This window comes from Andrena cerasifolii, chromosome 3, assembly GCF_050908995.1.
Source record: "Andrena cerasifolii isolate SP2316 chromosome 3, iyAndCera1_principal, whole genome shotgun sequence".
Classification (NCBI taxonomy): domain Eukaryota; kingdom Metazoa; phylum Arthropoda; class Insecta; order Hymenoptera; family Andrenidae; genus Andrena; species Andrena cerasifolii.
In genome coordinates, this window is record NC_135120.1 from 11,561,508 (window position 1) to 11,584,889 (window position 23,382).

The following is a 23,382-nucleotide window of genomic DNA, read 5'->3' on the forward strand; positions in this document are numbered from 1 at the left end:
AGGTGGCAGAGTCCACAAAATCGAAAGGAGCGTCGATGAAATTTTATTGCAATACACAATCGTTTCCCAATTCTAGAGACAATACAGAAGCTTGGCCCTTGAAATCTAGGGTGGTTACACAGTACTTCCCTTTATTTTAAGGGGTTGGACCACCTTGGCTAGGTAAAGAAATATCGCATCTTTGGGAATTTATTTCTAAGTGACAAAAACACTTTTATCGATAAAAATTTTTCAACGAAGATAGAGCCATCTTTGAATAATATATACAATTTTTTTTTTTCAAATATCAATAATTCCGGAACCTTGAAATACGTTTTTCTCGAAACCACGTTTTCCGAAACGGTGCACGCTGTAATTTAAGTAAAACTCTGTGGATTTTTATACAATTTTGCGCAGATGTTCTTAAATGTATTCTCTATCGTCCGATTGTAATTTTTTTCTCCATATTTTAATTTTTACCCGACTTATGGCGTAAATAAAGTTCATTTTCTTACACACGTAAATGAGCGTTTTGCTTTAAAGTGTAGCTATTTTGTCATTTTTCAACCAATCGAAAACATTAACGGTCGGGCGATAGAGAATACATTTAAGAACATCTGTGCAAAATTGTATAAAAATCCATAGAGTTTTACTCAAATTACAGCATGCACCGTTTCGGAAAACGTGGTTTCGAGAAGAACGCGTTTAAAGTTTTCGGAATCATTTAGAAATAAATTCCCAAAGACGCGATATTTCTTCACCTGGCCAAGGTGGTTTAACCCCTTAATACACAGAGTCTTAGCTTCCTCGCCTATGGACGCACACCAAGGTGCCATTCTCTGGCGCAGCACCGTCCGATTAATTCATTTTGAAACAAGTCAGCTCGCGCAGGTCGTATCGCGATATCACTGCCAACAGTCGTTCATTTCGGTAGATATTCATTCCACGACGGTGTTTTATTAGCCACGGGCGCTCCTCGCCCGTGGCACGCTCCGCGCATTCGTTCCTTCCATCCAGAAGCTTCATTACATACGTGTCGCCAGATTCGCGACTTGCCACGTACGCGTTGAAATCCGCGAAGTACCAAGTGTCCAGGCACCGTATTCCGAGCGTGCGCACACAGTATGCCTCGTAATAGTTCATCAATCCTCCATTAACACTTTGCCTGGCGCCGGCGCGTTTCCACGCCGTGGGCTTTGAATCCCCTGGGTGTGTCTCAGAATGCCATCGCGCTGATATTTTCTGGAAATCGAGGGGCATTTTTGAGACCTTGCGCCACTGGAATTAAAAATTCTACTCCTCTCATCCACATCGCCGTCCAATCGAAAGGAAGTTGCCGATTCCCTCTTCAAGATCAATCTTCAAACAACATCGTACACAGGTTCCCGCGAACAGCCAGCCAAAGCGAACATGGCGGCGATAAATATCCCACGTCAGAGCGTCGTTAAACGGGGGGGCATTTTGCAATTAAGAACAGGTTGTTCCGCGGATCGAATCGATTACGATCTAATCACGCGCTGCTGTAATTTGCCAGGGGATTATTCATAAATCCGTGGATTCGTCGACGGCGGCGGCCGCGCGACGGCGGGAGGCATTCCGCGGCGGCTTAACGAGAATGCTAAACTGCAAGGGCAGGAGATCAGGGACTTTACTGGAATGCGCGGCGTGCACGCGCGATGCATTCGCCGGGCCGTGGGTGGAGAGAAAGGGAGAAGAAGTAGGGACAGAGCGGTAGAGACGCGTAGGACGAGAATACGGTGCACTCTCTCGGCGCCTTTCAATTAAATGCCAGCGCGCCAGTGTCCACTCGCGGAGCTTTCCACGGTCTCTTCCGCGTCCCCTTGCTCTGCCCCTTCGCTCCGCGATGCTGGAAGATGAACGAGAACGGACAGGAAGAGGCCAGAGGCGGGAAAACCGCATTCCTCTCCTATGTCTAATTACCCGGCTGCTAGGGTCTCGGGTGACAAGATGGAAACGCTGATTGTCGTCCCTCGGACACCAACCGCGGGTGTCGCTTGTCCCGCGCCTAATGGATAAGAGGGTGGAGCTCCAAACGGACGTAGCTTTCGTGCCTTCCAGGAAATATCTGTGCAGCAGGTGGAGATAAGCACGCCGATGCCAGCTGCGGTGTTAACGCAGAAAGTGACCGCGTCAACGAGTTATGAATGCGGGAAAGCAACAGCTAGAGACTTCTAAAGGGTCTTAGTGTCCTAGGGAATTTACAGGAGCAGCGCAAAAATCGTGGCGCGTTGGAATTGCATTCGGAACGCATTTTACACGAATTGTGTAATCCCGATACGAGAATGGCACTTGCTAAAAGATACAGCGCGTTGGTATGGCACAAAAGTTATATACAAGTTCCGTCGAAGATTCTGTAGCATATTAGCGGGCCGCGCTTTGTGTTTGTCGCGGTACGGCGGCTTACGCGAGGAAGGTCTCGCGATAGAAGCTGGAGAGATAAGAGAGAGCCATCCGGCAATTGTTGCACTGATAGATCAGGGGTGCACAGGGAGCCGTTTTAGCGCCTAGCTGCGAGCAACCCGCCTGTCCCGTTGCTAAGGTTAGAATCGGTGAGGAGAACTGCAGTAGTGTATGTCTCCATAAAAAACTTGAGAAAAGTAGAAAAATTACGCCAAGTACATGAAAGCAAATAAATCACAAAAAATAGAAGATAATAATAATTATAAAATAAAAACAGATGTGCAATCAAAATGAGCTGCACGTACATAAAGGTAATGGTAAATACAAATAAATATTTTAATACGAATAAACATTTTATTCAAAATACTTGGCGCTTTTTTATGGAGATATACACTACTGCAGTTCTCCTCACCGATTCTAACCTTAGCAACGGGACAGGCGGGTTGCTCGCAGCTAGGCGCTAAAAACGGCTCCCTGTGCACCCCTGTGATAGATGATCGAAGACACTGGACCCAGGGTGAAGGAGGGTACCCTGGTTGGCTGAGGACGACAGTCGAGAGACAACCGCAGCCGAGTTCGCATTCTCGAGATTATCATTTAAGCAATCATTTCGTAATTTTCACGGAGGATGTGCCACAATTGGGACAAAGACGCAAATCGTTCCCCTAAATCGAGCCAGCAGCCACGCGGCTAGAGGCGCTCTGTTCGCCGTCCTTCCTCGGTCGGCTCCGTTTCTGCTTGCTTGCTGGTAGGTAGGTTGCTGGGTAATTAGATTTGTACACGCGGGAGAAGGACGACGAATAGTGGCGAGAGTGCGCAACAGGCGCGCGTTACTCATGCCGTTGGAATGTAGTTCACATTGTTTATACACCGCCGCCTACGCGCGCCGCGGGTCGCGCTTCGTCGAACGATCGGGCCAGTCGTCCTCATCGGCGATCGATCTCTGGTCCCCGCTAGCGGATCTCTCCTTTCATCCCCGCCGCTCCCGGCGGCTGGCTCTTGCTTTCGGATTCGCCGCGTGTCCTCCCTCTCTGTGTCCCTATACCGGGTCGAGCGCACCCCGGCTCGAGTTCTTGCGCGGCCGCGGCGATCTGCGTACCGATGCGCGACGCGAGCTAATAAAGCCGGCCGAAGGACGACGATGCTACCGATAAGGCATCCTCTCCCGGCAGAAATCTGCTCCGCGGGATTTTCCCTGGAAGCGGACGGCGCGCGGGGTCGGTGATCGCGCGGGGAACGCTAGAGGGGCGCAGGTTGAACGGCTGCGAAATGCATCGGCTATCGGGACCGAGGGCGACCGAGCAGCGGGGTAGGAAGAGAAAAAAGGAGGGAGAAAGAGGAGGTAGACAGAAGGAGAGAGAGAGAGAGCAAGGCATCGAGGAGAGAGGTTGCGGAGAGGGAGAGAAAGAAGGAGAGGAGACCGGCTTTTATAATGGCGCGGCAGTTATACCGGTAAGCGAGTAAATGCATCAACGTGCTGCGAGCCGAGAGGCAGCCGAGAAAGAGAAATAGACAACTCCGGCCGCGCTGTGTGCACGGGGTAAAGAACGTGCAAGGGCGCGCGCAGGGTGGCGGCGAGGGGAGGGTGGTAGGATCGAGGGAAAGGGACAGAGCGAGGCTCCTCGGGGTGTGGGCGGATTGCACGCGTCTCTCGGTAATGGATCCCATCGATCATCCCTGCGCGGGTAGATGGTTTCTCCTCCTTTCTGCTCTCTCGCGGATCGTCCATTAGTCAATTTCGTCGATTACCACGGAGACTTCGGTGAATCGCGGCGCGACCCCGAAATAGCCGAGCCGGGGACTCTCGTTCTAGGGACTTTAGAGTTCCTGTTAGACAACATTAGTGTATACGCATTTGACCTGTCGATTCCAGCATTTCATATCGCTGAGTTTCGTGGTGCGTTCTCCTTTTCTGCCGCACACTACTGCAATGTACTCCCCGAGAGTATTAGAGGTGCTGATTCTTACGCGGTGTTTAAGAAGCATGCATCCGAAAAGTGAAATAAAAAAATCGACTTTTAGACGGGAACCTCCCCTTAAATCAGCGAAAACTCAGGACCTCGTCCTACCATACTTCATCAATGCGCACTGTCCTAGCAGGCTAGTAAACTCATGAGATCAGTAGTGCACCTCTTCATCGATTTATCATAGTGTATTCAAGGAAGGTGGGAAGAATCTATACATTTGTGACTCATTGTCAGCAACATCACAAACCCTGCGTCTGTTTTTAAGCCCTCGACTCTTGGAGCACCCAAGTTCCTCGGTCTAACGCGGGTCTGAGCTTTGTGCAGGGGTTACCGTTGGAAATTCCACTAGTGACGGCAGTCGCGAAGATGCACCGTGAACTGGAGTAATTAATTGCCGCCAGGGGGCACGAAATTCCTTGGAGAGGCCTGATGCCCTCTCGCGTTGCACTTTTGGGGGACTTATTGCACGGCGGATTTATGAGCGGGTGCCCGACCCGGCGCGAGCGAGAGGACCCGTCCGTTCCTCCATCCACGCGACCGCCTCTTGTTCCACGGAGATGAAAATGGAGTAATGCCGGGAGCGATTCTGTGATTTACCGAGGGCCGCGAGGGGGATTCAACGCACGTATTGTTGAAGCGCCCGGGCGAGTAGTTCCTGCGGCCTGGACTCTCTGGAAACGCCAGCGTGATTTGTGTGACCGGTTACCGTTTCCCATTTGCATACTCTTCTATCGGCTCCTACGTGCATTGTTATCTTCAGCGCAGGGTTATTCCCTAGTCCAGCGTTTCTCAATTAAACTTTGCGACGGGGCACTTCCAAACTCGCATCTGGAGGAACCAGGTGTATGTTCCCCGTTCAATATAGTTTTTTTTAATATTTAAATTTTTGTATGCAAACCGTGATCTCTAAATTCCACGTTAAATCTTCGTTCAGTGTCGACAAAACCCAGATGCTCCTCATAAAAATAAGTCTGCACTCCAAACTCCACCCCATTAGGACTATGTTTAATCACACACGATGTACAATTGGTCTACGAAACTCCGCGTTAACATTAACAACCCTCGATGTCGCGACGAAAAGGTCTGCAACGCTCAAAATGATCCCAAAGCACGGGCTCGCGTGTTGGACTTGAAAATTCAGGGTTTACAATTTCGACTGTCTTTTCCGAATGCCAGCGGCAGTGGCCGCGATGGAAACACCGGTTCTCGTTCGATCACCGAAGTTAAGCATCGTGGGGCGCGTATCGGGGAAAGATGGGTGACCGTTTTTCTCCTGGTGCGTTGCTTGCTGCTGGCAACCTTACGGGGGTAGGTTTCCCCGGTTGCGAACGTTTATAATTCGTGACTGTTTACGGCCTACCCAATAGCAAAAATTCCTTACGGTGATATCCCATCGAGTTAATAAGACGTGGTCTTTCAGACCTCACTCTGCTTTCCGTCCACCTTGTGGGCCTGTGCGCGGTGGTCTCCTAGAAAGAGATTAAATGCTCTCACTCCATCTTGCTTGGTTTCAATGATGCTATAGAGGAAACTCTGAGGCGCAGCGCGTCAGTTGTGGACCTTGAGTTAAACCGACACTATCTGTCTTTTCTGAATGTTGTTATTATGTGTTTCTTATAACGAACCGCGATGTAACGCCTCTGTTTCGTGATTTCTGTTGCCACAGTAAGGACGCTGGGCGTAGCGGCGACGAAATGAAGCATGCAGCATGCGTGGTAGCGGTGTCACGGCTGCGCGGTCCTGCCTTCAACCCCTGGTGTCCGCCAGCCGCTACCTCGCCGTTCAAGCCCTTCCTGGTGATCCTCTTTACTTCGTCGTTGAGGTGAGTACAGCCGGCCACATTATTATCCGGCGTAATGGACGGGAATAATTCATGACGACAATGCATATTCACGATGCCATGCATATAACCGTTTGCATCTTGTTCCGTTATACATGGTAATTCTCAATCGTGTATACACCATGGGACTCGGTGTTATCCTCTAACGAGAAGCGACAACGTTAATGTGTCCGCGAAGATTCGTATAAAACATACGCTGCCGTTCGGAAAATAGCCGAATCTTCACGGGTTAATTCCACCCCTTTCGAGTGAATTTGGGCAGCAAACAAAAATTGCGTAGTAATCAGGAGGAAATCCCCTACACATTCACAAAGTTTCAGAATTTTTGGAATTTTCGGGTTCAGGATCTTCCCTTGTTAGATTTTTTACAAATAACAGAACAGTATAACTTAGGGGCCGCTCTTAAATTACGCAAGGGTAATTTTGGCAATTTCTTACCCCCTCTCTTCCCCAGTATAAGAATTCGTAAGATTTGATATTGCAACCTCCTTTTTCCGTAATATTTTTTACATTGAATTTTTTCAGTTATTAAAATTAAATTATCCCACACAAACTAAGTAGGTGTCCTAATAATTCTGAACAGCATTGTCTGTATATCCATCATTCATTTTCGTGAAATCAAGTATCCTTGACGATTCTCAGATAATGTTGATAGGGTAGATGCACAATCTGTGGCCACTTTAAGGTATCGTACCAGTTTTGGCCACTTCTTAAAAAATATAATATTTTTGTAAGGAATAAGCGTAACCTTATATTTCTGGCGGTATACTAAACAAAATCTTTATGATGTGAAATTCTCCACATACAATGATCTGCGAGCAATTAAAAAAATAAGATAATTATGCACGTGGCAAAAACCAGTGCAACGGCCACAAACGGTACATCTACCTTATGAAACAGTATAAATTTCTGTTATTACAACGTGGTCTGAATTCGCCGATATTTATAAAATAGAAATCAAGCACGCATTTGATCCTCGCTGCAAGATAAATCCCCCAGCGATTTATCGCCCCCAACAAAGAGCTCCAAGAACCGTTCAAATAATCAACATTTCAAACTGTTACATTCCACAATGGAAACCTGGAGCAACGGTACCGTGCGTTCAGCAGGAAAACTGAAAGATTCCCGTACAACGCGGCAGGCCACGGTTGGTCTCGCGTTAGTCCGCGAGTGACTTCCGACTGCGAAACTAAAACGGCGACCTGGTTTTTCTGTGTAGAAAAAAATGAAAAAAGAGGAGCATTCGGCAGACCGTGTGTTGCATCCTCCAGCAACACGTAACGTGGCTGCCTCGCGAGAATACCGTGCTTTATCGGGGCATGGCGATCGCGGTGTGCAGGGCGCGCCTGGATTTCCTAATCCGTGGAATGCGATTAGTTACATCCGCGGCGTGGGCGTGCGAGTTCGGAGTAAACCGATGCTGGAGGAGACCTCGCTTACACTATAGTTGATATATCGAGGCGTGCGAAGGTACACGCACCTGCCTTGTCCGCGCTAAGAGTCATTTACAACCGACGAGGCAGGGAGGAAGCGAGGTGGAGAACGCTGCAGCCTGGAATGGCTAATTGAAAAAGTTCGCGCTCGGTTACATTGTAACGCGGTAGTTGGAGGAAGCAATCTAGTAAGATACTTGGGGTACGCTTAAGTACTTCTGCACGCCGATATTCTGGAGGGTATAATCTGCCAAATGTGCCCCTCCCCTCTCATTAAAAGGCAGGCATTTGCTTTTTGTCGCCGGGCTCTTACCGGCGTTCTAAATTAATTCTTAGATGCGCCGCGATTTGTCATTGTCCCTTTGCAGAGAGATCGCCTGGAGGTGACGGTTGTCGTAGGTCGTTGAATTTGAAGGCGGTTTAACCCTCGGATGGGGGATAGCTTTCTGGTCGCCGGAAGCAGCGGCCACGTTGCACCGGAATTTTCTTCAGGCACGCCATCAGCTCCTGCAGTTCTTAAAATTCTTATCTTCTCCAAGAAATAATATTAATAATAAGTAACGCGTGTACGGGGCTGGGAGCGTATATGGTAGGTATTCAATAAGAATTTGCTAACGCTAGCTTACGAATCGAGAAGTGTCGCAGAAGCTCAGAGAAATGAAATATATAAAATAGTTAAGGAGCAAAAAATATTTTCGTTCAAATCTTCCCTTAGCGGAGCGGCAATTCGATACGTGCCAACTTAATAGTTTAATATTCAGGATGGGTCAAAATAGATCCTGCTTTCGCCACCTGAGAGTTAAAGGGAAAATAACCGAATTTTCAGGGGTCAATTACACCCCTTTAGAGTGAATTTGGGCAGAAAACAAAAATTGCGTGGTAAACGGGAGAAAATTCCCTACATATGCAAAAAGCTTCAGAATTTTTTAAATTTCCGAGTTCGGGATGTTCCCTTGTTAGCTCCAGGACCACCGCGCGAAATGAAACTTTAATTAAGCCCATATCACTCGTAAATATCGGATTTCTTACGCGGTGCAACGTAAAATCACCTTCCTTCTTTAATGACAAATTGTAGGTAGGGGAGACCGGGGCTAAAAGTTCCGGGGGTAAGTTGTTCCGACGGCTCTATCTTCAAAATAAAAAGAGCGTTGTACTTTAAATTATTTTTTCCGCGTGAGTTGATCACGCCACTCTGTCCCCCACTTTAATAGCGTCCGCGACAGCGAATTGTGTGGTTGTAAGCAAGGACCTATTAGTCGCGTACCAGATAAGTAAAAATTTGTCTATCATTACTTTTTGGTCTATTTCAATTATTTAACGTCGATATTATAGATTGAATCGTTCTTATGGATCAAATGACATTTAAGAACATGGTGTAATAGTGTTTATCGTTTGAATACATGTATAAGCAGAATAGTCTTTGAAATTGCTACATTTGTCGGTAGGGGCTAGTTGTTACCGTGACTTGGGGCACGTTGTACTGTAAAAACTTGCCCCGCCGCAAATAGGTCTGTGAAGATAGCACCCCCAAATTCGATTTTTTAAAAAAACTCAACGGCATTCGTTTGTTCATCGTATGCCCATGTTTGCTCATAAAAAAATTTCGTTTGCCCACCCTTCAAAAAAAAATTATGGCAAAAAAAAATTTGCATCAGCACCCCCATGAAAACATTTTAATGATTTGTCGGTGGGAAATGATTGTCCTTCGTTTGCCTACGTTTGCCCATAAAAAATTTTTTTTTGCCCACCCTCCAAAAAAAGTTATGAACAAAATAAAAAATTTGTCTTCATCACCCATCATGAATGCATTTCAATTTTTTAAAAGAAGGATACGAATATACCCGACCTGGCCACGTTTGCCCACTCTCAGATTTCATTTGCCCACCCTCCAGAATTTAAATAAAAAATAAAAACCTCGAAAAGAAGGGTACAGGTGAAGCGATCGCGTTACAGTTCGATTTTTCTAGAAAATATTATCAAAATCGGTCTTTCAACGATGCAGTCCGTTAGTTTAGATGTAGAAGAGATTTGCCCATGCATTAATTTCGTATGCCCACCCTCCAGAATCGAATTATTAATAAAGATAGCCAAGAAGTGCGGTACCCGTTGAAGCGATCGCGTTAAAGTTCGATTTTTCTGGAAAATATTATCGAAATCGTTCTTTCAACGATGCAGTTCATTAGTTTAGATGTAAAAGAGATTTGCCCATGCATTAATTTCGTATGCCCACCCTCAAGAATCGAATTATTAATAAAGATAGCCAAGAAGTGCGGTGCCCGTTGAAGCGATCGCGTTAAAGTTCGATTTTTCTAGAAAATATTATCAAAATCGTTCTTTCAACGATGCAGTCCGTTAGTTTAGATGTAGAAGAGATTTGCCCATGCATTAATTTCGTATGCCCACCCTCCAGAATCGAATTATTAATAAAGATAGCCAAGAAGTGCGGTGCCCGTTGAAGCGATCGCGTTAAAGTTCGATTTTTCTGGAAAATAATATCAAAATCGTTCTTTCAACGATGCAGTCCGTTAGTTTAGATGTAGAAGAGATTTGCCCATGCATTAATTTCGTATGCCCACCCTCCAGAATCGAATTATTAATAAAGATAGCCAAGAAGTGCGGTGCCCGTTGAAGCGATCGCGTTAAAGTTCGATTTTTCTGGAAAATAATATCAAAATCGTTCTTTCAACGATGCAGTCCGTTAGTTTAGATATAGAAGAGATTTGCCCATGCATTAATTTCGTATGTCCACCCTCCAGAATCGAATTATTAACAAAGATAGCCAAGAAGTGCGTCGTTGGAAATAATTCGAGAGTATCGCCAGACATCTGTTTACGTTTCGGCAGTGGCACTCGGCGCTGCGCCCCTTTAGTTAGGGTAGCAGCGCTGCGTGTCGTCATCGAACGGGCCGAAACGTAAACAGATGTCTGCGACACTCTCGAATTGTTTCCAACGACGCACGAAAGTCAGTCGGTCTACAGAGTTCGGGCGCAACTCTTGCGAGATCCTGCGTTCATTTACGGTTTGTGAAGTAACTGTGACATTATATTATTTTCCGTTGTGCGATATCATTGCGGTAATTAGTGAAAAATGACTAGAAAACCACTCTGGTATTATTCTGCACATGCTGCAGATGTGTGAAAAGTGTGAAGTATTCGATGAGCGATACAAATTGAAGTGGGTAACATGTCACCAAACACCTTTAACCTTTACGGTAAGAACAATCCATTTTGATAATTCATTCGGAAAAAAAACTAACGGAAAGGTATTCGGTTCAACGGGTACCGCACTTCTTGGCTATCTTTATTAATAATTCGATTCTGGAGGGTGGGCATACGAAATTAATGCATGGGCAAATCTCTTCTACATCTAAACTAACGGACTGCATCGTTGAAAGAACGATTTCGATAATATTTTCCAGAAAAATCGAACTTTAACGCGATCGCTTCAACGGGCACCGCACTTCTTGGCTATCTTTATTAATAATTCAATTCTGGAGGGTGGACATACGAAATTAATGCATGGGCAAATCTCTTCTACATCTAAACTAACGGACTGCATCGTTGAAAGAACGATTTTGATATTATTTTCCAGAAAAATCGAACTTTAACGCGATCGCTTCAACGGGCACCGCACTTCTTGGCTATCTTCATTAATAATTCGATTCTGGAGGGTGGGCATACGAAATTAATGGATGGGCAAATCTCTTCTACATCTAAACTAACGAACTGGACCGTTGAAAGAACGATTTTGATAATATTTTCGAGAATAATCGAACTTTAACGCGATCGCTTCATCTATACCCATTTTTTCGCGGTTTTTATTTTTTATTTAAATTCTGGAGGGTGGGCAAATGAAATCTGAGAGTGAGCAAACGTGGTCAGGTCGGGTACATTCGTATCCTTCTATTAAAAAATTGAAATGCATTCATGATGGGTGATGAAGACAATTTTTTTATTTTGTTCATAACTCTTTTTTGGAGGGTGGTCAAACGAAAATTTTTTATGGGCAAACGTAGGCAAACGATGGACAAACGAATGCCGTTTAGTTTTTCCATAAATTCGAATTTGGGGGTGCTATCTTCACAGGCCTTTGCGCAAATGTATAAATTGTTTCCGCTGTGCTTTAAGATGCGAACATATGTATGAAAGGCGGAAAGGGACACGACTTCGATCGAAGATATGCGTAAAGATAAATAAAAACTGTCGCTTTTGGTTTTCTTTTAAGGATAATACATTTTTGTTGGTCCGAACCTTCATAAATAACCATTATTAATAAAATTCTGCTTTATTTCATTAGAAAATGAAATATTTCATTAAAAGGCAACTCTTATATCATAGTAACAACTTACCCCAATGCGATAACAACTTGCCCCATATAGGGGTAAGAAGTTCCGCTTCGATCAGCCACAAATAAATTACTTTCTATGGGAAACCTATTACAATATATTAAACACAAGCTTAAAATCAGAAGATATAATAAATTTAACAAGAAATTAGTCAATAGTGAAGAGAATAACTACATTATTTTCCAGTCATTTTTTATGTTTTATCGAAATCGGAACTTTTAGCCCCGGCCTCCCCTATTGTCGATCTGTATTAGAATGAAATGAAAACCCAAGTGTGCTCTTGGATATAACGATCGGAATTCCGCGTGGTGCAAACATTGTTTGGATATGACGCGCGAAATTAAGAGAAGTCTGTAATTAATTAGTTGCTCGTTTCAATAACTTATTTTACTCGTTTTGCTAAAAAATGTTCATTCACTGGTACATCCATCCTATTTAGACCTAAGCCCAGACTGTTTCTAAGTCGCTCGAGGTTTGCAATTGGCACCGAATGCCGAAACTTACGGAGTTACCAAATTGTTTCGTTACGAAGGCTGCGAACGGACGGGATGCTATGGTAGGCATCGATGGGTGAACCGCGCGCGGGGCTTCTTAACGATGATGTTGCACCTTTGTTCGCGTTAACGAGAGGCGAGACGCTTCGCTGGAAGTTCCGTCCCGTGAAGTTTTCTTAATTCCTGCGTGTCGGCGGCTCGCAAACGCGTGTTCTCATGCATTTTTCAACGCCCCTCGAGTAGCGAACGGTCTCGTTTGGAAATTCCTTGCCGCGGGGGTGGGAGATTCATCGCTCCGATGGTCAATTTCGAGTTAAACAGTCCGCGATTAAATCTAGAGGAATGGAAGCCCCGAGGAATGCTGATAGATCGTTTTATTTGATGATTCACGGGCTATCGTAGCGTTTAGCCGACGACATGATTAATGTGCCGGCGTGAATGACAGCGTAGAAATTCGATTTCTGTTCGCGTCTCTGCCCCACGCGTGGAGAAAAATTTATTACATTTCCATACGCATTGCGGTTAATTTGTTCACCGCTGCTTAACATTCCGCCGGTAATTGTGCAACTGCGTAGATCAATCATGCTCTTCGAAACGAGGATTTTCTTACAGCGAACCTCGTATCTTTCGAAAAATCCTACGAGGGTTTTATAAGGGATTTCATAGTCCCTAGCAGCTCTAACGAGCTCATTAGCGCAACACCATGTTTTTCGCGGATAGGGAGGAAGTAACCTTATTCGCGTTACCATCATCCTTTTCACGACACTTCCCAGGGATCGCTGAGCACAATGTGAAAATAGAATCCCATCAGAATTCTTTTTTTTTAAAAAGCCACTTCCCTCGGAACGTTACCTATTTTGTGTAACCCCCTAAACAGAAAGGTTTCATTAATTACGTCGCCGTAAACCCATACACGCATATCCGTCTCTTACTATTTCCTAACAGCGTACGCCATGTGCGGAAATCCTATAACCGTATCTGTTTACCATAGTCGCTGAACGCCAATGGGCGTTCCCCGCACACCAGTACATGCGCCGAACGATACCACAGCAACCCGGAGAGTCAAAACACCTGCATCGATCTCGACACTGAGAAATATCCGAAAATCTCTGACTCCATTCCATTCTCCTTATTCTTCCTTCGCTCCCCGAGGATTCCCATGAACAGAGGTCAACGGCGCTTGAAGTTTGTTCGGGGAATCCGCGATTCCCACATCCGCGTAGCGAACGCATGGCAGAACGAAGCCGATCGCAGTTTCAATGCCAAGGTTTCCGCGAACGGCGCCGATTTTGCCCGTTCGAGGCTGTTGCCTCCTCGCGTCGTTAGACAAACCATCCGCGGAGAGAACACGCGGCCGAGCACGAGGCACGCCGTGGCGTATACCTTCTCACACGATACCATCTCCCTAATTACAGCTAGGCTCATTTGTAACCGCGAATCTGAATTCCCGGTTGCCAAGGAAATTCCTCGTTCTGCCTGCGTGGCTTCGTATGCGTTGGCCTGCTATGGAATCACGGGCTGGATTCTAGCCTCGTTACGCCGATCAACTGAAAGTACGCCCTGTATACAAGGTGTACGCGAATTCGCGCTAGCTGCGAAGGTATTTAAGCCCTCGCGCAGCTGGGCTTGGTATTGCCGTAACGAGAATTAGCTGGATGGGCGCGTCTTAGGCTGTATTCTTTCTTTTAGGGGTTGTATTATTGCTCGGTCTGGGTTAGCTCCGAGTTCGATTGCTCGGGGTACACTTTGTAGGCTTTGGAGAAAACGGGGGGAGCATTTTGCAGAACTTAGGCGCCACTCGAAGTATTAGGCACAAGGGATGAGGATCTTACGAAGGGGGTACGAGGGTAAGGTTCCACTGGAATGGTGAGCCTTTTGGCCTTCGATGCACCCTGCAAACCTGCTGTCTAGAATATTTAAGGCTTCCGTGAGTTGGATGTATTCTTCGGGAATAGCCTGAATGTTTCACTAGTGTTGCAAGTAAATAGCTTTAGGTGTCTTCAGATCCCTGGCAAGTTCGCCGTTTCATTGAATGTAGACATGGGTATCTTTGGTTTGTTCGTAAAACTCACCAAGTCCACATTCCTTAATTTTAAATACAAATTTACAGTTCAATCTATTGCTGCAAAATACATACATAAGTTTCTGTCTGTATGGATTTTTATGCATCTATTGTTCAGAAAAATTTTAAAGTAATTGCTCACATTAATTCGTAAGGATTGTAGGGTGGAATGATGGCTTTCATCAGTTTTACCAACGAGCCAACGCTTTAGTAGTTTCGTTTATTCTTTATAAATTGACGAAAATATTTTCGTCAATTTTTGGGGTCATTTTAAAATGGATTTAATACGATTAAAAAAAGATCTTAAATTGGAGACTAAAGGTTCTGAAAGGAAACCTTCTCAGCTTTCCAAAACACTCAGGAAAAATTGTCTACGATCATAAGTTCGCAAATTATGTGCTCAAAGTGAAAAACTACCCTTTTTCCTTTGATCGCGAATAACTCGGTCAATAAAAATCACACAACAAAACAAAAAAAGAAACAAATTAAAGAGAAATGTTTGCTCTATAAGAACTCTTCGTTGGATTCTCCGGAAAATTTTTTTTTGTCCCGCGCATACGTTCAAAGTAGACAAAAATTTCTGAAACTTCGTTCCCTGCGCTTCATCTTGATAAAACAGTATCATAATGGATGAAACAAAATTTGAGTCCTCAATTCAAAAACTAGAAACTTCAAACAAAAGTTTTTTAAATATTTTTGCGACCATTTTTCGCAGAGATACAGCCATTCCATCGCTTAAACTTACAAAATCTCAAACCTTCTTGTTTGAGTATAATAATTTGGCCACCCGCATGTTAGTCATATTAAATCATTTTATTTCATTAATTCATTGTGAAATCCTTTAAATTATATATTTTCAAATTGAATTATATTTTACTATTTAAATACCTGAATTAACATTTATATAATAAACATTCGTAATATTTGCTAAAAGACGCGTCACATAATTAATTACATGCCAATATTTAGCACAGATTTTGCCACAGGCCCTCAATCACTCCCCCAAATAGTATCGCTGACTGCAGCATAACATTAGCATAACCCTCGGACTAAATATCCACCGTTCACCCCTCCCTCGTTAATCACCGGATTCCCGTATTCCATCGCGACGGATTCTTCCGCAGCGCGGGCCCGGCGCGGCCGGGTCGCCGTCGGAGGTAAATCTTCCAAGGGGAAGATCCGTTCGTGCAGATATTTCTGTCAATCTCGCGAATCTATCCCGTGGCCGTCGCGGGCAGGAATCGTGAAACGCCCACCGATAGGATCGACCGTAAATCTGAACGGACAGGGCTGCCGCGGCGGATATTTTATGGCGGGCCCGTAGAGATTTGGTGCGGACAAGATCGGCCCCGGAATGCGCCGGGCGACTCGAAATATTCGATACGGGGCGATAAATTGTTCCGTTGGACCGACGCGCGCGCATTCCGCCGCGAGCATTTATGAGGGGGCCTTTCCCTCCGGGGGCAGCGCGCTTCAAACCGCTGCAATTGTAATAACATTCCCCTGCGCAGCCTCCCTGATTAGTTGCCGGTCCTTTGGCCAGCGCCAGGTCAATTCCCGCCTAATCGACCGCGCTGGATAACGATCTCTACAGGACCTCTAAAAATCCTTCAGTAAACAGTATCATCCCAGAAGAGATCGTGGAATCAGAACAACTCGACTCAAAGTATAACCGATTAAAGTTCCCACCGGTCACCTGGTAATTCCCAGGATATAATCACTCCAGGCGACTATAAATTGTAATCACGAATTGTTAGTCTGGAGCATAGTGGTTAGCGAATCAGGTCATTTCCACATGCTGCCTCGTTTGTTGCTCCGATTTCTCCCCACCACTGCCGCTGGTACGCGAAACTTGAACCGGTTCCCGCGCGGCAGGATAGCTTGCATCGGCTAACTTTCTAATCAAGTGAAATAATATACCTTTTATCGGCCCCGTCGATGAATTCTTTCGCTTTAACGCTAATGAGCGAAGGTAGGCGCAAGGAGGGCCCCGCTGCACGAACAGAGACATTCTAATCGCGATACGCGCCGCCGTTTGTATTATACATTTATCACTGGAGCAAAGTGGCTCCGTGTTACCGCGCTCGCTACCACGTTTCGCGGAGCGGCGTAAACTTGTTAAACTGGCCGTAAAACGACGCTCTTTTTTTTCTTCTTCCTTCTTCTTTCCCTCCGATCGTTACGTAACAGTATTATTTATAAGAGGTGCTCGGCTTTTAAATATAACGCCGCTATTATTCCGACTTCTTCGTGCTTCTCATTACGCGTAATCTGCGCGCGGACGCGATTCAGAGTCTATTAAATTGCACTTGAGTTACTGCATCGCTCCCGACGATCTGTCTGCTGCGCGTATAGTACGAGTCGCGTTAACTTTCCTGTCTTAATCGGGCGGCATTAATTCCAGTAGGCTCGGCGGGGAAGAGATACGCTCTTCGATTGAGTTGTTGGCAGGCTTTACTGTGCTTGTGACTCGCGAGGAAACGTTCCGAAACCGACAGCTCGGATTTTAATGAAATTTCGTGCGCGTGTAGAGGATATGGAAGTAAGCAAGCGGCAATTTCGATTTACGGAGATTCAATCTGAAGGGTGAAATCAATGTATGTCGTTTTCTTGATATAACTTTACTGTTCTGTCGGCAGTGTGATTGAGCGTAAGGAACTGAAGGGGTTTTGTATTTAAAGTTTTCTTCTGTCCCGCATCGGTAGAAAGTTATATTAAGTTATCGAAAATACGAGATAATTTTAAGGGCTGATTTCAGCCCCTCGGAGTGGATTTTCGTAGGATCACTTTCCTTTGGTTTTATGAATCCAAGCCAAAGTTGAGGGAAAGGATTTCATTTCTGAACGATCGCAGCAGATTTACTCTCCTCCATCTGAACTTCGAGCATGGAAATTGACTGCTCTGTAGAGGTACCTGCGCGTTACCACGCGATAGCTTGAAGATATTAATTTAATACGGTCATGATGGAAACATTTGAAGCTCTCGTTGGGCAGTGTTGCATGCTGGCTGGGTTTGTCGGTTGCGGAGGAAGTAAAAGCGCGCGTATAAACATTTATGCGCCCCCGGTATGCTTTGATGCGTTAAAACACGTCCGATAAATCTCTGCGTTTCCTTGTGCGCAAGGTACGAGTATAATTGCCAGCTCTGAAATTCCTCCGGGGAGCGACGGAAATCTGCGAGATTCCTCGGCGAAGGATAATGAGGATGCATAGGTAAGAAACTGGCGGAGGAAAAGGAAAAGTGGGGGGGAAAAAACGCTCACCTTGCCCGAACAGTAATTAACCGATCAGCCTGCGCCGTGAATTTATTCTCCTACATAATAACGATAAAGCTGCTATTCACGGTGTTTCGTATCGAAAGCGTTTCGAGGTAGATGGAAGACCGGGGCTTCATTAATAGAAAATGCGCGGGGGGGAAAAAAGGCACGGCAAGAAATTAAACGCAGGAATTATGTGGATTGCTCTTCTCACACAGTTAATAACTCTTACGTGCGTGAGCAGCTTTAATGCAAGACTTTTCGCAGCCGCGTTCGTTGAGAAACTGCTAATCGAGGAGGATAATTGTCGAGGTGGATGCGGCTTTTTCTCTGGCTGCAAAAATGCGGGGATCGAAGAGCGTCGTCTCTCGTTACTGCTGCTGGCCGAGCAGATAATGCGAAGAGAAACATCGGGGATATACAAAATCTGGCGATTAATCGAATATTTCGAATAGCTTAAGGGGTCATGCTCAGTCAGCAGGCCGAAAAATGGGTGGTCTTTCGAAATTTTTTACTCAAAAGCTATAACACATTTCTCGAAAAATCTTTTTTCCTTTTAAGGACTGCATCTAGTACCGTGCATCGTAATTTTGTTATTTAAAAATATTTATCAATAACTAAGTTATTGTCCGTCACTCGAAGATTCTCTAAAAAAAAGGCTTCAGCGTTGACTACTGCTGCTCGAAGGTCGATCATCTAAAATAAAACATTCAAAAGAATTTACTTCAATCCTCAACTACAATCCTTAAAAGGAAAAAAGTTTTTTTGCAATAATATTTTCCTGGCACTAATAATAAGACAGGTATAAGTGGCAGCTTGTTTATTCGATTAATGCAATGCATATTTCCAGTACTGTAGTTACAGCTACTCATATAAACGAATAATCACTTTGTTTCTAAAAAAAAATTATTCTACTCAAAAGTTGAGAGGTCGATTATTGCAAGTAGCTAATTAGGAACTTGTGTAGTTCATCTGTCCTAAGTAATTTATATATCCCATTTACTCGACAATTATTGACCATAACTACGGACTTTTATCCGACTCTGGTAATCGAATATTTCGAGTACTGGAACAGCTCTGGTTACGGTCACCGTGTATCTGATGTAGTGACGTGTATCGCGCCACTCTGATCACGTTCTAAGACATTCTTCGTGGCATGGCCAACCGTGGCTACGTCTGCGAGCCGCGGGACGGTTGTAACGAGTCTGGTATGTGGTACGCTTTCACCGTTTGCAATATTCATTCATCCACGCATTGTTATTACACGCGCGCGCGTTGCAAAATGCCAGCGCGCACGTTACTACAGTGGAGATGGAACCTCGATTGCATTTCAGGCTCGTAGACATCGAACCGACGCTGTCTGCAATTTTCTCGATTCCACATGGTAGCTGGGTATATGGGAACTTTTGCCAAACTTTTTTCTATTTTATATTTCACAGAGGTCATCAGTTTGGTTGTTGGTGACACTTTTGATTTTGGCGAATGTGCGAATGTACACTGATGTAATTATTGTTATTTTGAATTTATTACGCGAGGAAGTGTAAATATCCTGGGCTCTCCTAACTCGTTTATATGGTGGTACTTAGTTTATCTTATAGGTATAAGTATTTTTTGCTCACTAGCTATTAATTATTGGTTAAGTAAGTGTTCAGACTCTGTAATTGCACTTGTCTTTTCGTTTTGTACACCACGGGGATTCCCGTTTAATTAATAATAATAATAATATTAAAACTTGTTTTTCTCAACAAAAAAAAAACGCTAAAAGTGGACATATAATATTTGTGCACTAAGCCTTTGTAAGAGATAGAAAAAAAGTTTCAAGACAAAAGTTACTTCTTTTAATTAGATCTATCTTTTAGTCCGAAAATTATTTTACACCTCGCGAGTTATAGCTCAAATTTGGAAAATAACCGGATTTTCAGGGGTCAATTACATCCCTTCAGAGTGAATTTGGGCAGCAAACAAAAATTGCATGAAAATCAGGAGACAGTTCCCTACGTATTCACAAAGTTTCAGAATTTTTTAAATTTCCCGGTTCGGGATGTTCCCTTGTAAGCCATTGATATGTGATGAAATTATTTCCGATATTTCCATTTCGAAATGTCGTATAGTATGCGTAACACTATTTCCTGAGTACCCACAGCTCAAGGTTTACATATGGCGATGAAAGCACACAGATATTCAAAGTGGCGGCAGCTTTTCTAATTAAATGTCCTGTGAGGATAATTACATTAGTGATTTTACTGGAATCACGTGATATATTCAGAGACTCTACTGACTGCTTCCAATAACAAAGAATTAAACCCATGGACAGTGACAGTTTCTCCTAGCGCTCAAGGTGCATCGCACGAATTTCGAAGACATTAAAAGCAGATGTTATGTTCCCGTTCGTCCGTCGGATAGACTCGTTCGATATACCTTCGTAAAGCGTCTGTCAAAACGCGGCATAAAATGCGTTAACGCTAATATCGTTTACGCAAGGGATTCCGGTTTCTCTAGAATGCGGGTTACCGCATTTTTTAAAGCTGTCCCATGTGAACGGTAGATAAATTTCGATCCTTTATCACCGACTTATATAGAAACATAAATAACGCAACGACGCTAATACAGTGACTTAGATAAGCTTTATTAATAACAACGACACTTGAATTACAATATACATATCACAAAAATGAAGGAGAGGAAAAATGAGAACTCAGATTCATCGATGATTCGTCCACTTCCTAGAAAAATATAAGGAGATCGCTGCTAATATGCGTATTAAATATAAAGCTGAACTGACTCGACGTCGCGGAATGCAGTTTGAAATGGGATTACCTGCCTATCGTGATTTCGGTATTGTATTTTTGTAATTATACGAGGGGCTCGACTTGGGGCAAGGGTTTCGAGAGCGATAACAATCTTATAATGCGTGCTCTATTAGTGGTCACGTGTGTTGTAATTTGTCGAGGGGAGACCGTTTCCTCGAGTACACCTGTTAATTGCTTATACACGATGCAAGCGAGATTCTTTCGATCGGCGGTCACGCTTTCGTCGACGAAAGTGTTATTTATTAGTGCTTAATCGCGCCTAATCCACGTTGCTTCGTGCTTGACGGGCTCGTCAAATCGACTCGAGGATTTTTAATCACTTAATATCCAACGTTCCTTCAACTTCTAACAATTCCGATGTGTGATTTCAGGCGAAGTCGAGAGTGAAGGAGGTGTATGCGCAGACATGCATGCTTCTCGGCCAGCAGGGCATGCGAGACTGCGAATTATTCGGCCTGGCAATACTGTCCGGTGAGTAAAAGTTTTTTTCCCTCTTCTACTTCGTTCGCGATCTTGAAGGGCGCGGTTCAAGCCGCTGGAAGCACCGCTCTTTCGATTCTGACCGCTAGCCAGGGCCAAATTCATATCGTCGCCCCAACGGCAAATTAGCGAAACTGCAATTTTTGCGAATCTGAGCTAAATGCATGATTTTCTTTGTCTCTCATCGACGTAAGTATACCTACAATGGTAAAGTTTTAAAGTTAATTAAGTTCTCGCAGTTTCGCAACTGTATTAGGTTGGAGCATACGAAATTGCCGTTTCGGTAGGGAAGTATGAATGAAAATATTTTTAACTATTTTCTTTATTTTATTTTCTCGAGTCCTTGTGATAATTATTATTGCATCTCCGCCATGGACAAAGGAACTTTTGCGCTATCCACGATCGACAATTTCACATACCCCGTGAACTTCTACAATATATCGTGAATGTGGTCTGTGCTCTGCTATTTACAAAATATCGTAGAATTGTTCACGAAACAAATACCAACAATATGAAATTCGACGTATCCTCCACCTTGCATTTGTGTTGAAGGCCATCGTTGAACAAACTTAATTACCCGCAAACCTACTTGCATTAATCTCTACTCTCCCCCAGACATATCTGAAGTTCATCCGAAACCGAGTCCTCGGATAAACCATAAAACAAAGATGCCTCTGAACAGATTCCTCTGCTTTCAAATAAAGACAAATCTGATCGCCAGTTCCTGTGACGTTAATTTCAAGTTTAAACAGTGAAATTTAATTCAAAGGAGTATCCAATAGGCCTCTCCTGCCCTGCCCCTTAAAACCGACCCTCTTCAAGGGTCTCGAGTGCGCGGCTCCGCACCAGGGACGTGTTCCAGCGGCGTAAACGTACCCTCGGACGGGAACGACGTGCTCGTTTCCGTCGGTCCGTCGTTTAAACGGACGAAATGCGGTTGGACGGGCCGATGAGCATCGTGAATGACTTGCGGGGTAGCGTATCCGCCTCGAATTACGGCGCGCCACTTTTTAACCTCCTCCGGAGTAGATCGAATTACCGAAGCTCACGCGAGTCATTAGGTGTTGCGTTTCGCGAGAGCGCGAGTGCTCTTGATTTCGTGACGGGACGGGTCGTTAGCGACTGCGCGGGCCAAGCCTCGAGTCCGCTGCGTTCCCAATTTTTCTGCCTCGCGAGCAATCACGGGCCCCGCGATCGCTCTGTGGGAATCGACGCGTCGAGGCCAGAGGATACGATCTCCTCGAGCTAGATTTCCCGATTAGAGGTGTACGTAGAGCGCGGTGGAAAGAGTCGTTATTAGCGCGACAGCGGAGCACAGATCGCGAGGCGATCGTTCGTCATTCGAAGACCCCGCGACGCAGCGCGAGGCGCGAAATTCAAGCGTACTTGCCGCGAACGCGCTCGACCGCCTCGGAACGATACGGCGGCGTCGAAGTGCTACGTTGGGGCCTGAAAATCGAAAGGATACCCGCGCGATAAGGATACTTTCACTAGTGGCTGGGATCTCGCCGCGCGCAGCGGCGACATTCTATCCGCCGCCGCGGATCCAAAGGCGAACAGGCGGCCGACCCGAGATTCACTGGCCCCGAGGAGAAAGTGTGTCCTAGACAGAGCGGGGGCCCCGCTAACCGGCAGCGAATTCGAAAGGAGAGCGAAGTCGTACAAACATTAACCGAGAGCTCTCTCGGGAGTCTGAAACTCTTGACTAATCTTGAGATCTTTCTGCATACCGTGGTCTTCTTCCTCTCCCTGGCCCTCTGCCCCGTTGCGAAGCGGGGCCCGTCCCCCTCCCCCAATACCCGCTGGTCGCTACCCCTCGCTCTGCTCTGCCGTCCCCTCCCCGTCAGCCATGACAAGCCGGTCCGACTGGTACCCCCACCAGCCGGACGGGACCCTTCTTGGGCCTCGCTGGGCCCTGCGGGACCCCTCCCTCCTACATTCCAACGGGGCCCCATCACGGCGAGCCTGAGCTGGCGGGTTTTGAGGCGCGCGAGCCATGCCACGACAGGAAAAAAATGCATCTGAAAAAGCAAAACAAGTAGAAAAAGCTGGCTCACACCCCTGCATGCGTGCCTCGGTTTGCCGTGAACGTTGCCCGTACGTGTGCGTGCCCGTGCGCGCGTGAGCGCCCGCATCCGTGTCCCTACGCCCGCAAACTGTACCCCATAGCCTCTGGAAGCGTAGGGCTTCTTCTTTCCCCTATCCATAGGCACTTTGCTGTTCCTTGATTTGCTTTCTACCTGCATTTCCTAGTTTACAACCGTCCGACTGTTTTTCTTCTGGGCGATATTCCTG

At 45.3% G+C, this 23,382-nt stretch overlaps 1 protein-coding gene across 6 annotated transcripts in view; it reads left to right on the forward strand.

Moving 5' to 3' along the window:
* LOC143367423 (protein expanded) overlaps positions 1-23,382 on the forward strand; it is a 111,582-nt gene that overhangs the window by 50,988 nt on the left and 37,212 nt on the right. For 5 of the 6 annotated variants that reach the window (XM_076809221.1, XM_076809226.1, XM_076809223.1 and 2 more), the window contains 2 exons: positions 6,034-6,189; positions 20,979-21,078. In XM_076809221.1, coding sequence (XP_076665336.1) covers positions 6,076-6,189; positions 20,979-21,078 — 214 coding nt within the window. In that variant the 5' untranslated portion in view covers positions 6,034-6,075. Of the gene's footprint in view, positions 1-5,187; positions 5,209-6,033; positions 6,190-20,978; positions 21,079-23,382 lie in introns of those variants that run through there. The other variant, XM_076809225.1, reaches the window with a different exon arrangement.